Source organism: Cryptotermes secundus, unplaced genomic scaffold, assembly GCF_002891405.2.
Source record: "Cryptotermes secundus unplaced genomic scaffold, Csec_1.0 scaffold1920, whole genome shotgun sequence".
NCBI classification, from domain to species: domain Eukaryota; kingdom Metazoa; phylum Arthropoda; class Insecta; order Blattodea; family Kalotermitidae; genus Cryptotermes; species Cryptotermes secundus.
Window position 1 is genome coordinate 336446 of NW_019733349.1, and position 18783 is coordinate 355228.

General features: G+C 37.1%; 1 protein-coding gene and 1 pseudogene across 3 annotated transcripts in view; one reads left to right on the forward strand and one right to left on the reverse strand.

Moving 5' to 3' along the window:
• Nucleotides 1–5567: 5567 nt before the first annotated feature.
• On the forward strand, nt 5568–6442 carry LOC111868134 (annotated as a pseudogene).
• A 3723-nt stretch (nt 6443–10165) lies between these two features.
• The window catches only part of LOC111868136 (DNA polymerase alpha subunit B), a 37614-nt gene continuing 28996 nt past the window's right edge, over nt 10166–18783 (reverse strand). For 2 of the 3 annotated variants that reach the window (XM_023858543.2, XM_023858545.2), the window contains exons 8-10: nt 14831–15034; nt 13176–13362; nt 10166–10435 (exon numbers count right to left, since the gene is read on the reverse strand). In XM_023858543.2, coding sequence (XP_023714311.1) covers nt 10304–10435; nt 13176–13362; nt 14831–15034 — 523 coding nt within the window. In that variant the 3' untranslated portion in view covers nt 10166–10303. The remainder of the gene's footprint in view (nt 10436–13175; nt 13363–14830; nt 15035–18783) is intronic. The other variant, XM_023858546.2, reaches the window with a different exon arrangement.

Genomic DNA, 18783 nt, shown 5'->3' on the forward strand with positions numbered 1-18783 from the left:
TTTATGCTTATATGAAAAAAATTATATGGTACAAAAATTGAGTTTCTGATTTTATGTTTGTCATGCATTATTCTAAATTGAGATTCTGAACAGCAAAAATGCTTACTTAATCACATACTTTTCACAAAAGGAATTGCAGTTTCAGCTGCTTAAAATAGGTGTTCATTTTCAATAGTTTGCATCAGAACTTCTAACATATGCCACATAATTCTCAAAATTATAACTAAAGGAAATTATTTTTATAAGCCACGAGTTAGAAAAGTGGAAGAGGACAAAAATATTTATTCAGCAACATTTATCACAGGATGCTAATAATATTTTTACAAGAATCTCATCGTCCAAACTCATAGCATGAGATAAAATTGGCAACAGAGACCAGCATTTATTTTCATCCATTTTTTTCCTATAAAAATAAGAATAGTGAATTCTTAATTTCAATTAAGGTGGCATTAATCTTGTGTACATGAAACTTATTTTCTCAATTGCATGTCACAAACAGAAAGAATAAGTTTTTTACATAATGTATATCAGATATCCTGTTGAATTTCACACAGCATAAAGGAGCACATTTTGTTCTTTCTACTTACTGCATCAAAATCTGTGTGCTATCCTCATAATAGCATTGATTTTCAAGTAAGATCTTGCACCATGGAAGGAGCAGTAGGACATGAGCAGATAAAAGAAAGTTTGATTTGAGGTTCTCACAGTGGTGACTATGAATATTTCTATCTTCTGGGATGTAACACCAATGAAACTCTACCATGTTCCCAGGAAATGCCAGATGACTTTCACTAGGCTATATGAGTTATATCCCAAGAGACAGAACATTTCATGTAAAAGAAACTTAATTTGGACACATACAGTATTGTTTCTTGGGGATATAATTATTTACATAACAATGCCTTTTTATTTCATTCCTGTATCTGTGGTGATAACAGCAGAGCTTAGAGCATTATGAAACATAATAGAGTACACAATTTTAAAGCCAAGATTCAGTAGCAACATGTTGATCAATGAAGGTCAATTGCAGGAAGACAAAGAAAAAAAATACAAGTAATCTATGTTATTTTATCTGTTAATTTTTAAACTAATGTTGTACAAATGAAATCTCATATTAAATGTATAATAATAATCTCCATTCACTTAAAAACTTTACACAAAGTGATTATGATTGATTATTAACAACATTTCATAAACTTCGAAACAAATGATCTGTCTCTAATAACTATGTGTCAGACTTGATATTGTACCATAAGCTAGAGGTAAAATCAATTCTGTGCCTTTCCAGCAGGCCATCAAGTGTTACAGGAGATCGGACATTAGGCTCCATAATTTTCTGACTTTGGTAATGGTGGAGGCTCACAATCCCAACAGCTTTCAGCCCCAACAAGGCAGGAAAGTATAAACAAACTGAACAATTAAAATAACAACAGAAAAATCACATGGGATGTTACCAATGTATGTAACATGACTAGAAAACACTTTATGTCTGGGTTATAACAAAGTATCAGGCCATGAAACCTGGAAGAACCTGTTATCTTACAGACTGCAAACTGTATTCTCATACAATAACATTCTTTCTCATTTACACATTCATATTATCCATCTACAGTACTTCAGTATGTGTAATGTAATGCATTCTACAATGATTTAGGAAGCACAATATGAAACTTTCATACACCAATCAGACATAACATCTTAAGGCACTCAGGTATAAACTTCATCGCATTAAAAACAACTTCTACTTAAATATAACATAAACATATTCACTCAAATAATTTCATTATACATTCTATTCTTATTTTAAATGTAATTACTGAATAAATTAAAAAAGATTCAAGATGCAAAATAACAAATACAATAGAGAATAAAATGCATACCTGTTCCAGCAGGCTCATTATTTCAGTAACACTGGCTACTTTATTAGACTTCCAAAACTTACTAAATGTACTCAACCATGACTCTTGCACAAACATAGAGAGCAATTCACAAATATATAAACTACATAACATTACAGATTAAAAAGGAACTCTTGAATAGCATATTTTACAAACTTCATTACATATATACATTTCATAAGTTTTTCTTTATGGTATCTATATTATCACTCAGTAGATTCACGTCATTGGCACAGCTCAACAGCTGTTGTGTCCCATTTAATTTCAGTGCCACCTCATTTTCCTGGACCTTCCTAACGGTATATTCTAAAGCAAAGCTGAAAAGGAGTGGCGATAAAGCATCTACTTGCTATAGACCATTCTGGATTGGAAATTTATCACACAAATGTTAACTATACAGACTTTACTATACATTTTGTTTAAATATATTTTAATCAGCCTAACTAGTTTCATAAAATGAATCTTAACACCATACAGTGTATAATCTGCCCTTCTTATGAACCTTAATTTGATGAGTTCAGTAATTAAAAATATAACTAATTCCAGAAGGGAGTCCTTGAAATACTATCAGAAATTCAGCTAGTCAATTAATTTCCCACCTATCGAGGAACCCAAATTGTCATTACCGTTTACAAAAACCTGCCAAATTAGAAAGACAGATTAAAATCAACCAGTTCCATACATAAAACAGAGGGTCAAAAACAAATTTTCCAATTTTGTAGTTTGGCTGTTACTGAAACAAATTAACTTACACTCCCTGTCTGCCTGTATCTGGATTTATAGAATGTAAATAAATTGAACAATTGAACAGAATGATTTTTTATGGTCGATGTAAACCAGAATGGTAGCAATAATTCTAATAAGTTTGTCACACANGAAAACATAATACTCTTAAAATTCAATGGCATCACTGTAATAACAGAACATGCTAAGACACTGATTTATGAACTGAAGGAAGAGCCTGGTTCACAAGTATTGTATAAAGCAAATTCACCAATAAGGACATGTCTTCTTCCAACTTTAAAATTTGTAGTGAAATTCGTGTAGCTGATTTAAGACTTAACATATGATATATCATCCTCTGACATGTCATTATACTAAGGTTAAAAACAAAAGTAATAACAGTTATTATGTCAATCCATTACAGTCTTCTTTTCTTCTCCTATACTGATGCTGCTTCATACCATGATCTGAAGTGCCGGTACACCTGCCTTCGCTGCCAACATTACAAATATAGAACCAACCAATAAAAGGGATGATGCTTGCACGAAAATGAGCCCTTGGTTGTGACTTTGTACACAACAACAGTATCCAAAAGAATTGTAAATATGGTATACAACCCAGTAACACCCACACACTAAATGGTATATCGGCAAGATGATGCCACACTACTGCTGCTGCTAAATCTTTCTTCTTCTCCTCCGACACCGAATGAAATATTTTTGTATGCTCCAGTGTGTAGGAGCCGTAATGATCCGACAGGTCGAATATGTAATACATGACAACTAACGTTCCACCAAGATAAATAAACAAAAGGATCCAAGCAAATCTCTGTCTAAAGTTCATTCTAATACGTGGAACCATTACAACATTGAAAACGTACTGTGATTTTCTATCAAAATTAGAGCCATGATACAAATCATTTTTCCCACATCTGAGTTCTTATGCTTCGGCAGGGACAACTTCACATTTATCATTTGGCAATTTGACTTCAACACAGCATCACCAGTAATTTAACATTAAACTGATATGACGGTATTCTCTCATAATCCCTTTCCATGACTAACTTCGGCCTACACCAACACGTAGAAAAATCTGAACACATTCTTCAGATTCTTCAGCTTCTTCAGCATGTTCAGTATCGCGCTGTACAGTTCAGCTGTTTCAACTGGGTGTCAAAAGAACGTCCTCGTAGACTTCCAGTTCATTCGCTCAGAAAACAAGAACCTGCTTTAAAATTAATAAACAGCTTAAAAAAGAAAATTTTTTATGTTCATTAACGCACGCATAAGTGTACTATTCTGCGACATACTACTGTTTTCCATTCTATCAGCTGTGTACATGTCCGGAAATATTACAGCGCGGCAATTATAACTGATTCATGATTATAACATTGCCGAACAGGAGATAGAAATATCTGCCGCAAAGTACCGTGAACATTTAGTAACAAGAGTGTGTTAATATACAGTGTACACTTAACACGCGCATTCAGCATAAGGAATTATTGACAAGCTAACAAGTATTATCTTGAAATTACTTAGGAAAGAATGTGTGGAAACTGCCCACATTCAAGCAAATGTTACAGTGACAGCTCAGCAAGTAAACAGTCGTTGCTATGTAAGGTCTACAGCAATATGTGACTATGGGAAGCACCCATAGTGGATTGAGTGTTAGCCAATTGCAAGCTAGAAACCATTCGCTGCCTAGAAATGGCTAGGTCGCGAGTCCCAAGGGACTCATACCCTAGAAAGACTGCGCTGGCAAGGGCCAGCAGCATATACAAGACAGACCCGTCCTCTAGTCAGAGAGGGTGCTCCACAAAAACAAGACCGTAACTGTCAAATAGTAATAAATATTCTGGGGCTCAACGCCAAGAATTACTGACTGACTGTCAGTCATAATGGGACTTCAGCTTTGACTTTGAAAATTCCAGTTCAGAATTGCGTTTCAATATAACATTCAAGGTGTTACAAGAGTTCACTACTGTTATAATATTATTAGTCTTCAATTCTTCAAACCGAAGTTCATTTGTCTCTTATTATAAATTGGTTCACAGCTAATAAGTTGGCTTTAAATATCACTAAAACTAACATTATTAGGTTTGCTCTAAAACAGTCCTATAACTCTCTGGCAGTTGCTAGTGGGAATCTGTTTATAAATGAAGTTTCTGTGATAAAATTTTTGGGTCTGCAAATTGATAATAATTTAGACTGGAAGAGTCATGTAGAGTATATTCTCCCTAAACTTAGTTCAGCTATTTTTGTAATTAGGAGTTTATCTTATTTTATGAGTAAAAAAAATTTACGACTGGTGTATTTTTCTTATTTCCACTCTATTCTTAAGTATGGAATAATTTTTTGGGGCAACTCAACGAATAATGTTAGAGTTTTTAAATTACAAAAAAAAAAAAAAGTAATAAGGATTATATCTGGAGTGGGACCTAGAGACTCATGTAGGGATCTTTTTAGGAAATTGAATATACTGCCATTGTCATGTGAATACATTCTCTCGTTGATGACATTTGTGATTGATAACCAAACTAAATTTTGTTCAGGTTTAGATGTTCATGGTTTGAATACAAGAAATCGAAAGCAATTATATTTGCCAAACTCGAATCTTTCTGCTTTTCAGAAAGGTACTATGTTTACTGCTATTAAACTATTCAACAGATTGCCCATAACCATTCAAAGCCTTAAAGAGGATAGAATTAGGTTTAAAAATAGGCTGTTTTTATATCTTATGAATAATTCCTTTTATACAGTTTCTGAATATGTGGAGCATAACATAAATAATTAGTTTTAATTATTTTGTTATCTGTGTGTTTGTTTAAATTTTGTATGACGACCTTCATGTCCATTTGTTTGCACTTGTGAAATGAAATGTATGTATGTGTGTACTGTGCAGCTATAATAGATATTATAGAATAGTTCCACAAGTGGCTGAATAAACATGTCTGAGAAGTCTGTAAATCCTGTAAAATATTTATCTGGTGGGTTTGGTGGAGTATGTACAGTTGTTGCAGGGCATCCCTTAAATACCATCAAGGTGAGACTGCAGACTATGACCAAACCTGCTCCTGGTGAAGCTCCAGCATATACAGGGACATGGGACTGTGCCAAGAAGACAATCGAAAGACAAGGATTTTTGGGATTGTATAAAGGAATGGGTACGCCAAATGCAGGAGTTGCACCAATATTTGCAATTTGCTTCAAGAGGTTTGGAGTTGGAAAACGAATGCAAATGAAGTCTTCTGACGATGAACTGACTCTGACACAGCTATTTCTTGCTGTGGCCTTCTCAGGAATCTTTACTACTGCTATTATAACCCCAGGAGAACATATTAAGTGTTTGCTTCAGATTCAGCAAGGTGGTACCGCTCCTCCCAAATATGCTGGTCCAGTTGATGTATAGAGGCATTAGGAGCATTTATAAGGGAACTTTTGCCACCTTGCTGAGAGATGTTCCAGCTAGCAAGCAGCATGTACTTCATGACATATGAATTAGTTCAGAGAATCCTTACACAGCATTCAGAAAGTGGTGAGATTGGAGTCCTGAGCACTATCTTTGCAGGAGGAAGTGCTGGCATTGCTAACTGGCTGGTGGCAATGCCTGCAGATGTTCTGAAGTGTAGACTGCAGACAGCTCCAGAAGGCACATTTCCTAATGGGATGCGAGATGTCTTCAAAGTCTTGATGAAAGAAGGACTTATAGCTCTGTACAAGGGAGTGGTTCCTGTAACATTACGAGCCTTTTCTGCCAATGCAGCTTGTTTTATAGGTTTTGAGTCGTGCATGAAGTTTCTCAGTTTTGTGGCACCTAACTAATGACCTTGATGGAGGCCTTATAAATATAATTGCTCATTGCCTTCTTCGGTATCATTGGTATTTGGCAGTCTTCTCAAAGAAACTCAACCCTGCCCAGCAAAAATACAGTGCATATGACCGCGAGCTGCTAGCCATCTACGAGGCCGTAAAGCATTTCTACCATATGCTGGAAGCACGCCACTTCAGCATCTTCACAGATAACAAACCTATCACCTACACCTTTCAACAGAAAAAGGACAAAAGCTCACCAAGGCAATTCAACCACCTGGATTTCATAGCACATTTCACTACTGACATCCGACACATCTGTGGACAGGACAATGTTGTTGCCAACGCTCTCTCCCACATCAAGTCCATCACTGCACCACCATCCTACGACACATTGACCATGGGACAGCGGTGATGAGCAACAAGTCTCTTCATATATTGACAAAGCACAAAGGAAACAAAACGTAGGTAAATGCGAGAGAGGGGAGTGTCATTCACTAAATATGTCAATACCTTCTTACAGACAACCTGAACAATTCTGACTACTATTGTATATTGTGTATCATTTTGTACATTTTTAAGAGTTGTTGACTCGTAGTGTTTTAGATGACTTAAACTGACTTGTCCAATTGTACTTGTGTAACAGTTTATGGATGTAAATTATGAAATATGATTAAAAGGCTTAAACTTGGCAGCCGTCAGGCCTATGACCGTTCAGCTGACTAACTACAGTTTCAGAGCAGTTACGTAAATTAAGAGACAACATGCTGCACAAGCCTTTCACAGAAAACTTCTGTATGTCATATAAATGTTACTTAGTATAGTGCAGTGAGAAAGCGTGCACAGAAACCATAGTGACCTGGATGCTGTGACAGGGCAGATGTACTCGTGCTGAAACTACGGTGCAACAAACATAGCACCTAGATAGAAAGACCGACCCCTCCTTCGTCTAAGAGGAGAATTTAATCATGGAGCTTCATGGACATCATTAATGGTATGCAATAACTAAAATCCTTTATGCAAAGTATAATGACAAAAACTGTCAATTTTTAGTGGCTTCAAGCTTGCATTTGTACAAGAAAAAGGTAACGCTATCCCTGTAGCAGGCCGTGAATGCTCATAGTGTTGTGAGACATCAAGGCTTCCACATTTTCTTTAGACAATAGGCAGCATAATGTAACTTTTACCTACCTCTTCATAAGTAGCTAAATCTCCTCCCCGACTTTAACGGTTACAATCTCAATAAACTCATGTTTGAGATGCAATAACACAATGTTTTGTTATGACATACAATGTTCCTTAATCCTTTCTGCCATCACTATGGACATCTCCAGACTAACAATATTTTTTAAGAGATATGGTATCATATTTAAGGACACATAATTAATATAACACTGACCAAAAAGATGACATACCTTATTTGTGCTTTAAGTCTGTACCAAAGACACATAACTAGAAGGATGGGAACGATCACAGAATCTTGTGCAAGTGACAACTAATAACATAATTACCAGACACTGTGGCAAAAACTGTCATTGGTGTCATAATTCTTGAAAGTTTTATTTATATTTTTGCAGAACATGTTTACATTACTATCTATCAATGGCCACAACATGAACAGAACACCAACAGAAATTAAATTTCATTAAAGAAAAAACAAAGAGGTTTGTATGATTTGCATGGTGGCCTCGATTTCTTGTGCCATGGCTCTGACCCTGCCAATACCTATGGGAAAGAATGGGGGTCATAAACTCATAAATTAACTTGACAGGCTATGACTTTCAACCCAGTTTGAAAACTTTTATTAGCATCATTAAAATAATATGTAAAATTATTCCTGTCATACATTTTATGCCATGAAGGCACAAAATCTTGACGCTGGGCAGAAAATGTGGTTAGCTATGAACTTCAGTTATTTTATACTAAAAAGAAAAGAGTCCATGTCATTATTTGATGAGGCAGTATTAACCCCAGAGCCATTCTGAATGTGTCTTCCAAGAGAAAAATTCCCGACACCTGTAAAGATCATGTGAATCCCATAACCTAATTGAGTTACTGCCAAGTGTAACCATTATAATGCAGGCAGTCCTTGTTATATGCAAGTTCAAAAAATGTGATTTCATTCTATGCGATCAACTGATTTAGGCCAATTTCAATGAAGAGAGCTCACTTTAATAAAAACTGTTTTTAGGCCTATCGAGAATGGCAGAGTGAAGGGGGAGTAGATTATGTGTGGCATTGAGCTGACTGTCTAGATAATGTGGCACTCTCAATGTCTCACAACCCTATGGGCCTTCATGGCCTGGTACAGGGATAGCTTTACTCAATTTATAGGAGGAATCCAAGGTAAAAAAGGAAAATTATGCTTGATTTATGTTCTTCAAATTTTTTTGAAACATGATCATATGAGGTGTTTGATAACATGCATGCTTACATAGCGTTGCCAATTAGACAATTCTTGGCAAAACATTTAATTCCTACTCTTCCACAACACTCCTAATCACCTGACGTTCATCCCTGCTAACTTTTTTCCATTCCCTAAACTCAAAATTACCATTAAAGAAAGATTTCAGAAATGGAAGACATCACTAATGCGATGAATGACTTGAGGGTGATACTGCCAACATCCTCTGAACAGTTCTTCCGAAAGTTGGAAAGACAGTGGGGCAGGTTCATTGCTCTGCAAAGGGACCATTTTGAGGGGGGAAATATTTTAATAACCCCTAAGCAGAGATATTTTACACACAACTCGTATTAGAGTAACTGTCTGCTAATAGGTTCTGTAGCATCACATACTTCTCTCAGGAAGGAAGTGTTTGCATTTCATACAAACGTAGTAAACATTTAATTTCAAACAAGGAATTCTGAAAAAAAGAAAGAAAAAACTTCCAATATCTACTCTCTTTCAGATACTTCAATGTACACAGTCTTAACTGGAATTATGTATATAATTTAGTTGTCTATTTTTTATTGTTATTTCCACTAGCATAAATTCCAGCTACCAGAAATCCACACTATTTCTCATCTAACAAAAATCTACATTCACTTCAACATGAGATTCTTAATCTGCAGATGGACTGTGGCAGCAGTTGCAGTCTATTTTTAAAAACAATATTTGGCAGCACCTTTCACAGGAAATTTGACTGCCAGGATTTGAATTACAGATTTAAGAGTGTGTATATAATATGTACATTGTAACACAGCAAACAGTTATCTGCAAGTGCTGAATATAACGAGTCTTCAAGCAGTTAACAGCTATATTAAGACTATTTTGTCGCTTCCTTCACTGTCCATGGAATTGGATGGGGCTGTTTAAAATGAGTGTATTCAGGAAGTGCTTGGTTCAAATCTTGGCCATAACACTACATGATAGATTTTTACAGTTTACCTCAGATCCTCCATGCAAATACCATGGAAGTACAATTAGGCTATGACAGTCTCCTTTCCATTTCACTATTCACCAACCGCCCTATCATTCAATGATATACAGCCTGAGATACTGACGGCAGGGCAAAATAGCCACAAATCCATATATTCATACCAGACATACAAAGACCATGAATAAGGCGCAAAACTTCAAATATACTCACACATTTCTTAGCTTCATTTGCAGTCCACCAATAATTAGCACAAACAAGAGAGAAAGTTACATGTAACGCAAATATTACTCAGTTACTTGTATTCTTTGCAGGATAAGAGGGAAGAGAAAGCAGAAAGAATATGCAGTACCACAAATCAAATACAAATGAAATTTATTAAAATAGCACATTTCAAACTGAACTGCCACAATCATATAATTAATGGAACATCCATTATGCGGTGAACCCTCTTGGAAAAATCATGAACCGTGCCAGCAGTCTACTCATTTTACTGTTATATCTTCACTATTTGCGCATTGACATTAACATCGCCTTTTGCACAAGACACTTCCAAACGAGCAAAGTTGCCACCAACCAATCCTTTAGCCAGCCGCTCAGGGTTAACAATTACACAGCCATTCAAGTTCTGTAACACAAACACAAATCATAATTACTGAATATGTCACAAAAAGCTTACAAGGGATGTAAGCATACAATAAGCTTACATACAGAAGTACAAAAAATGGGCCAGAACAAAAATATTCGTATTGTGCAAACTTAAATCAAGGTTAACTCCTGCAGTGTAATAGGATTCAAGTGTTCCAATGTATGACAATTATACCCATTTCAGATTACTATGTACAATTATGCCCAGATTTATACATAGTTACAGGTTCAGAACTTAGACATGGTTCAGACTGATAGCTGAATTACACACTTAGTGCTCGTAACTACAGATAATTACTGATGCTCCTCAGGTTATGGAAGACCCTACTTATGCAAATCAGTCCATAATGAATGCAAAACACAAAAAATCCAGTGTGTGGATAAGTACTGCCAAGTCACTTTCACTAAGTCAAAACAAAACTAGGATCAAAAGCACAATATATAAATGAAACTGCTATTGTAAATGCCAGTTTTCTCTGATTAGAATTATATTCTTCAGTGCATTCACTTCTTTTCATGTTTCAATATTTATTTCTACAAAACACAAATACACATGTATGTACATTACAGTAACAATTTCTACTTACACAAAATTTGGGTTAGGCATGACCTTCCAGAGTAGAAGTACTGTGTTAAGTTGGGAAGGATCTGTGCAACATTTTTGTTATTGAAGAAGGCAGTCTTCTGGGATTTGGCACCGTGTATATGTGGTGTTAACCGACGTTTCGGAGGAACGTATCGCCTCCATCTTCAGGGTAGAAGAAAAAATATATAAGAAATCTGCAAGCAAAGAGACCGTGAGAACCGGTAAAAGCAGNCTTCCCAGTCTGCCATATATTTTCAACTACTCACTTAGTTAACAGCTTACAATAACTGGAACTCTCAATCATTGTTCCATTTTGATGGCTCCCTGGATTTAATCTCACTGGCTGTTTATATAACCTTGTCACGGAAACGTAATGTGGTTTAACAACCTGTCTGCGAGAAGCTTCACAGAAACCAGGCTTTCAGACATGTCAATTTGTGAATAACTGAACTGTCTTGTGGGTCTTTATCATTGTATACATAAAATCCTCATTTAAGCATCTTTTGGGAACAGTGGGGTTTAACACTAAACTGAGGAATGTCTTAGATGGAGGTAATTTATCACTGAAATCATACTCCACATAACAGAAATAGAATACTGAAGTTTTCTTTTATGCATGAAAGCAGTGATTTGCACTGCATTTCTTGAATGCAACACACTTCACATTCTCAGACGTGACACTGTGTTGAATGATAGAGGTTTACTGACATTTTGGAGGAACGTACTTGTCTCCATTTTCAGGGTCATAGAGTAACCCTAGCACACAACACTGAAGCACAGACAAATCTAATGACAAATTTCTATCTAGTGATGACAATAAATTCCCATATTACAAGTGTTGTTCATATGAAACTGGTTAAGCACTGTTCTCACAAAAGGAGCAAAGGCCATTAAAACCACTAACACTGAGGCAAGCATCCCACTAACACACAATACACTAGATCCCCTTCTCAAAGAACTCCTATTAGAAACACCCCATCTTTCCTTGACTGAATCAATGGCTTTTATCACTTTTTTGGGGGGAAGAGGATGTTGAACACATGAAAGTCAGACAGTAATGGGACTGGGCTTTACGACAGGCAGTCCAGTACCTTCCAGTGACTGGGACACTGGGTATCTTGGATAATGGGAGTGACATGGGGATGGGTTTTGTTATGAACATATCAGGTTGCTCTCCCTTGACAGCGGTACATAGGCCCTGGAGGAGTTCCACAACAGCAGTATGTGTTGATGTTGATATCACAATCCAAGGACCACAGATTCCAATTGGATAAAGATGTGAAGGATGCAGCACTTCCTGGAGTTCTTTGTTGAGGGATCCACTGACTGATGTGATGTCTATTCAAAGCCCATCTGGACTATTTTTAATGGTTTCTATTCCTCTGCTGAGAACAATTCTTGAATGGGTTTCATTTGGAAAAGCCTTGTTCGTATAAGTATAGTTCATGTCCTGTAATGTACGTGTCCCTCTTCTACTACTTCCATTTACATACTACCACCACCATTACTGTAACTGTTACTACTAAGAGACTAATCCTGTCTCACTGACATGCCTTGTCACTCACATCTTTGAACTTCTGATCTCTTCTTTCCATTCAGAATTTTGTGTAGGACACAGACCTAGGTAATTAAGCTATATCCCATGAAGATGTATGGGGGAGTGCATGTACAGATCCGTGTCTTCTTGACCTTGGCACTATTTGAAGGTGAGCTGTCAGCTTCACACCCCAGTCACTTTACCCCTGGTACCCACTGCATAGGAGGCTGGGTGGGTCCCAGAACCAGTCTGGATGACATGGAGAAAATTCCTGACCCTACCAAGAATCAAAATCCAACCCACTATACTGACTGTGCTATCCATAACAATACATAATTCTGGGCCAAATTAATATATTTAAAATGGCATGTAAAGATGAAGATAAAACTGCAATAGTGCTAATTCCCCTGTTATGGTCCCACATGTACCTCCTCACGACTGACTGGACCCTGCAATAGCATACTAGCCAACTGCTTAACCCATAGCATGGCCAAGTAGCAAGATAACGATATTAAAACAGGCTTTAACAATAAAACACAGTTCAATCGGTGACTACTGAAAAGTGTTATGAATTTCATGTTCAAGATATATGCTTACCTTGACAAAGCAACGAAGGTCTGATGGCAGAATTAATATATGTGGTGTAACTTCCAGCACTGCATAATTTGCCCATAACTCTAGATCAAGGTTCATTTCTTCTGCTGGTGGATACAGAGGGTAGAAGCTCTGCTGGGATAAGATGTGGCCAGCAATACGCCCCAACCTGTCCAAACTCAGTTGTACCCTGAAACATTCAGGTGGCCTTACAGGAGTTGTTCTCCAAATCTATCTTCACCGACTCGCTCCAGTCGATACATAATGGATGATGAAATAGGGGCCAACACATATATATTAAATATGCAATGAGGCTTTGGAGGGGAGGGGGGATACGTATATAACATTTAAATTCGTAAGGACCTATAGTTTTGTAAATCTTAAATTAGGAGGGGGGGTTTCGTTTTCCTTTCAGAAAAAAATATAACAGTTTTAACTTCCGACATGAGACCAGTGCAACAGAAAAAGGGATGCAACACAGAAATTCACAACAAATTTTTCTGACAAGCTGATTCATGCTAGTGTTGCTAACCATCACAAGTAGATTCTAAAGGGTTCTGACGATGGTGGATGACACACATAATTACTGGGGTTTTGGACTTTACCATTGTCCAGGAATTTTAGGTAATAGAGGACACGAAGTTTCGGAAACTGGATCTGTTTCCGTCTTCAGGTGAGAAAGGAAGACATCTACTCAGTTGGGCCCCTTAGAAAGAGCCAATCTCAATCACTGGACAACTACTGTCAGATTTACCCAGCTATTTCAACATATAGGACTAGGCTAGTTCAGTGGGCAATAACAAGAAACCATAAAATAAAAAGTGTGATAGAGCAAGCACATGCATGGAACTAGGATAGAAAAGGAGGTAGAAATTTGTGCTAGAAATCTAGCTGACAGAAACTAAGTGCACAAGCACCAATGCGAAGAAATGGGGAAAAAACTGTGAAGACATGTAATATCTACCTCCTTTTCTACCCTAGTTCCACGTATGTGTGCGCTCAATCACAATTTTTATTTTATGGTTTCTTGTTATTGCCCACTGAACTAGCCTAGTCCTATATGTTGAAATAGCTGGGTAAATCTGACTGGAGTTGTCCTCTATTACCTAAAATTTCAGATGACAGAAAAAGTCTAAAACCCCAGTAATTCTGTGCATCACAATTTTGTTGGACAGGGTTAGTTTGTGATACTGCACAAAGCAGTAACAGTTATTCGAAATTTCTCTACGCCTGGGTTAAAAATTAACATTTTAAAACTTTTTCTTCAATTCTATCTTGAAAATCTCGAGATCCACACACTCAGAAAACACAATTAATTGGAACATACACAACAGTTTGCTTGAAAAATCCAATAAAATTTTACAGTACTTTTCTTCTAAACCTCTGCCAACACATCACCCAGCACACGCTGCAGAACTTCATGTCACACTTCTATTTAGTACCAAAATATGAATGTCCGACTACTCACCATCTTAATACGTTTCATATCTGGACTTGACTGTACTCTACTGTTGCCCATGTAAAGAAACAACTTAAGGGGGCTTCAACAAAATCAAATATACTACATTTGATAGAGAAAAAAACATTCTTACATACATCAATGTTTCTGTTGCAATGCTCTATCTACAGAAAAATTAGTGTGTAAACAAGTAACTTACTGAAATATTTCCTCTTTACCCAAATGAAGCAATATATCTGTAGATGTTGCACCAATTACAAGACCATGAATATCAACTACACAGGGATCAGGTGCAAGGATGAGTTTTGCATACTGTTTCCGAAGCACAAATGGTAGAACTGGATACACTGCATGGTGGTGGGCATCACGCCATGAAGGTATCATCAGAACTTGTGTATTCAGCCTAAAAACAGAAGGGGGGAAAAAACAAGACCTCCCAATACAGAACTTGCACATCTTCGGAAGCAACACACAGTAAGGCACATTTCAGCAACACTGCATATAACGTTCATTCAGGTGATATGAAGGTGGACATAGCAATGTTTAGAGAATACTACACATACAGCATGGATAGTGAGGTAAGTAAAACTGTGACATTCCATTGCTACTTTTGTAACATTTCTTACAATCTCCAGACAACTGAAAGAAACATGTAAATTTAACAATAGTTTTGTCCCCATCTTTTTCATTTTTATTTTTAATGTTTGCAGCCTGTTGCGTTGAGTATAACAACACAATTTCCACTGTCAACACAACTATAATTAACCTATGTTCCACTACATGTTTCGACCCTCGTAGGGTCATTCTCAGGTGCTGTGATTTACACATTTTCATAATTGAACTGTACGAGGGGGTACCCAAAAGAAACCGAACTTATTTTTTTTAACTTTTTATTCAAATTTTAAGCACAAACCTTCAATCCCCTTCAAAGTTCTCTCCACTTACACTAATACACTTGTCTAGTCTTTTATTCCATTTTTCAAAACATTGTCTAAATTCATCTTTTGAGATGCTTGACAGCGCCTTCGTCGTTTTTTCCTTTCATGTCTCTTTTCATTCGAGGAAACNGTCGATCTTCCTTGATGATTTCACGAATTTTTTCAACATTTTCATGTGTTCAGGCCGCAGAAGGACGACCAGAACGAGGTTTGTCATCAATTGACATTTCACCATTTTTGAAACGGGAAAACCACTCAAACACTTGAGTTTTCCCCATAGCATCGTCCTTGTACACCATTCTTAACATTTCAAGAGTTCCTGTTCCACTTTTCCCGAGCAAAAAGCAGAATTTCACTGCCGCACGCTGTTCACGAAAATCAGCCACTGCAAAAACGACGATCACACAAAACAGTTGTCACTATAAACTCTGCCGAAACTAGTCCTTACCGTCTGAAGCAACAGTAGTCGGCTTATCGACTCAGGAATGTTAGCTCTATGCGCTCATAGCGGCAAAATGCGGTACTACAAAAGCTCTGCCCACAAAAAAAATATTTCAGTTTCTTTTGGGTACTCCATCGTAAGTGTGAATTCACATTTGCATTCACAGCCCTAAATTGGCTACTTTCTATGTACATTTATATTCTTATTACTAAATGTAGTAGTCACTTTAAGTTTATGTATGTAAATATGAACGCACACAATTCGATAAGGAAAATGTGTAAATCACAGCACCTGATGACTCTATATGGGTCAAAACACATAATGGGAAATAAGCTAATAAACTACAGTGGCACTGATGGTGGAATTTGGATTATTAGTTATGTCACGTGTATATGACCTGCAGAGGCAACACTGTAGAAGTAATGATAAAATATTACTGAGTATGCACAACAGAGCAAAATGTGTCATGAGTTGAACAATTTCAAAGTGCTATGAAAATTCGACAATAGTACCTACACCTCTTACCACCAGAATACTGTATGTCATCAAGTGTGAGCACACAGTAAAATGTGACATTTATTGTGCAATTTCAAAAGTGTCACAAAATTACAATAACATTACTGACATGTGCCATGTTCATGAAGCCCCTTCACACTGAAATATCCACAAATGGTGTCAAATGTCTTAGGAAACTGGCTCTATTATAAACAAGCACTGTCAAGACAAAAACTTATGAAGTTCAAAACCAAGTCTGGCATACTAATTTTTGTTCTGCATGGGGCCACTTAACTAGAGAATCACATGAAAACTGCAGGGGCAGTACCATGGAGATAGGTGGGACAGGCGTTTATAAAGTGTAATTGACCTTAATATATTTGAGCCAAGACAGCCCAGTCAGTACAGCAAATGGATATAGGCTGGATGTCAGAGAGGTCAGAGTTTAAGTCTGGAAGGGGACGTTTCTCTTCACATCCAGACTGGATCTGGGTTCCATTGAGCCTTCTATCCAAATGGTACTTGGGGCTTTCTCCAGGGGTGAAGTGGCACGAGCTTGAAGCAGACCACTAACCTCCAAATGGTGCCAAGGCCAAGAATAAGTGAATCTATACACCCACTCTACCATATGCCTTTATGACATAGTCAAGCACAGGGAGCTTTACACCTAAACGAGGATTATAGGGTGAATATGGGTATTACACGATCCATGTTCATTATACAAAGGAAGGGCCAGTAATGAAGATGAAGAGATGAACATTACACACAGCAGAGAACAGCACAGTGAGTACAGCAACTCGCCATGAGCTGGATAACCGAGAGGTCAGAGTTCAAGTTCTGGTGGGGGTAAGAATTTTCACTTCTCCACGTCCTCCAGACCAGCTCGAGGGTCCACCCAACCTCCTATCAAGTGGGTACCAGGGGCTCTTTCCACAGGGGTAAAGCTGCCAAGGCATGAAGCTGACCACTCACCTCCAAGTGTCGAGGTGAAGAAAATGTGGATCTATACATCCACTCTCCCATATAACTTCATGGTATAGTGCTTAATTAGTTAAGCACAGGGACATTTACCTCATTAGGATGTGTACAAACATATTACTATGGCAAAAATTGAGAAGGAAATATAAATAGCACAATCTCCTAAACAGGGAAAAAGTCTAAAAAGTTTATACAGCCGAATCCCAAACTCAAGGTTTTCTACATTTGGTGTTCGGTGTACATACAGTGCACAGATTACCCAATTCTAGTATTTCTCAATTTAAGGTTTTACTCACATTGAGCCCATATGCAAAGTCTGCACCATGATTCAGCATTCATGTTACACATAAAGGTCATAATTTGCCCAATTCTGATTTACACAAGCTACTGTTTGAACAAAGTCATCTTCTGTGCAGTAAGTTGGTCAACTTGTGAACAATTTGTGTGGGTGTCCATTGACCCTGAGCAACTTGAAGAAAGGTGTCACACAACACCTACTGTATTTCACTGGTCGCTATATTACCACATGTGCTGTGTACTGCTTGCAGTATATGTATATAAATGTGTCTAAAATTGGTATGTTTAATAACATTTAAATGTGTAAACAATATACAGGATGATTCACGAAGTTTTACCCCCACTTAGGGAGAGCATTCCTGAGGTAATTTGGAATAAAAAATGTTAATATACTAACGGTATCCAACTCATAATTAAAGAGATACAGTGATTTGAAAACTGGTGAAAAATCTCTTTTTCTTCGAATTTCAGTCAAAACAAATTAGAAATACAATACAAACACTATTTAAATCGTTAATGTTTTAGGAAAGAAGCATTCTAAAACCAAACTTTTTTTTTCAATTTCTTTATTTTGCATTGTGCAACATTTTTCATCGATTTTGTTATAAATTTACATTATTTTCAGCATCCCATTCTGTAAACATACCAATGGTTGCATTTCACACCCTTCTATCAATGTTTCCTTTAAACTGTAGTGCTTTAGAAGACGACTGGATTTATATAAGATTTTCAAAAATGTCTCCACGCACGTCAACACAATGCGTTACATGTGTATGAACCGCGCTCATATCATTTCGCAGTTCCACACATTTGTTCCTTATTGTCATCGCCGCATCCAGTATACGCTCAAACAACGCTTCACATGTTTGTACCTTTACCTGGTACACAATGCCTTTCATCCAGCCCCAAATGCAATAACCTAACGGTGTTAGATCTGGCGACCTGGGAGGCCAGGCTTTACGGCCTCTGCGACCAATCCACAACTGTGGGAAATGCTGATCC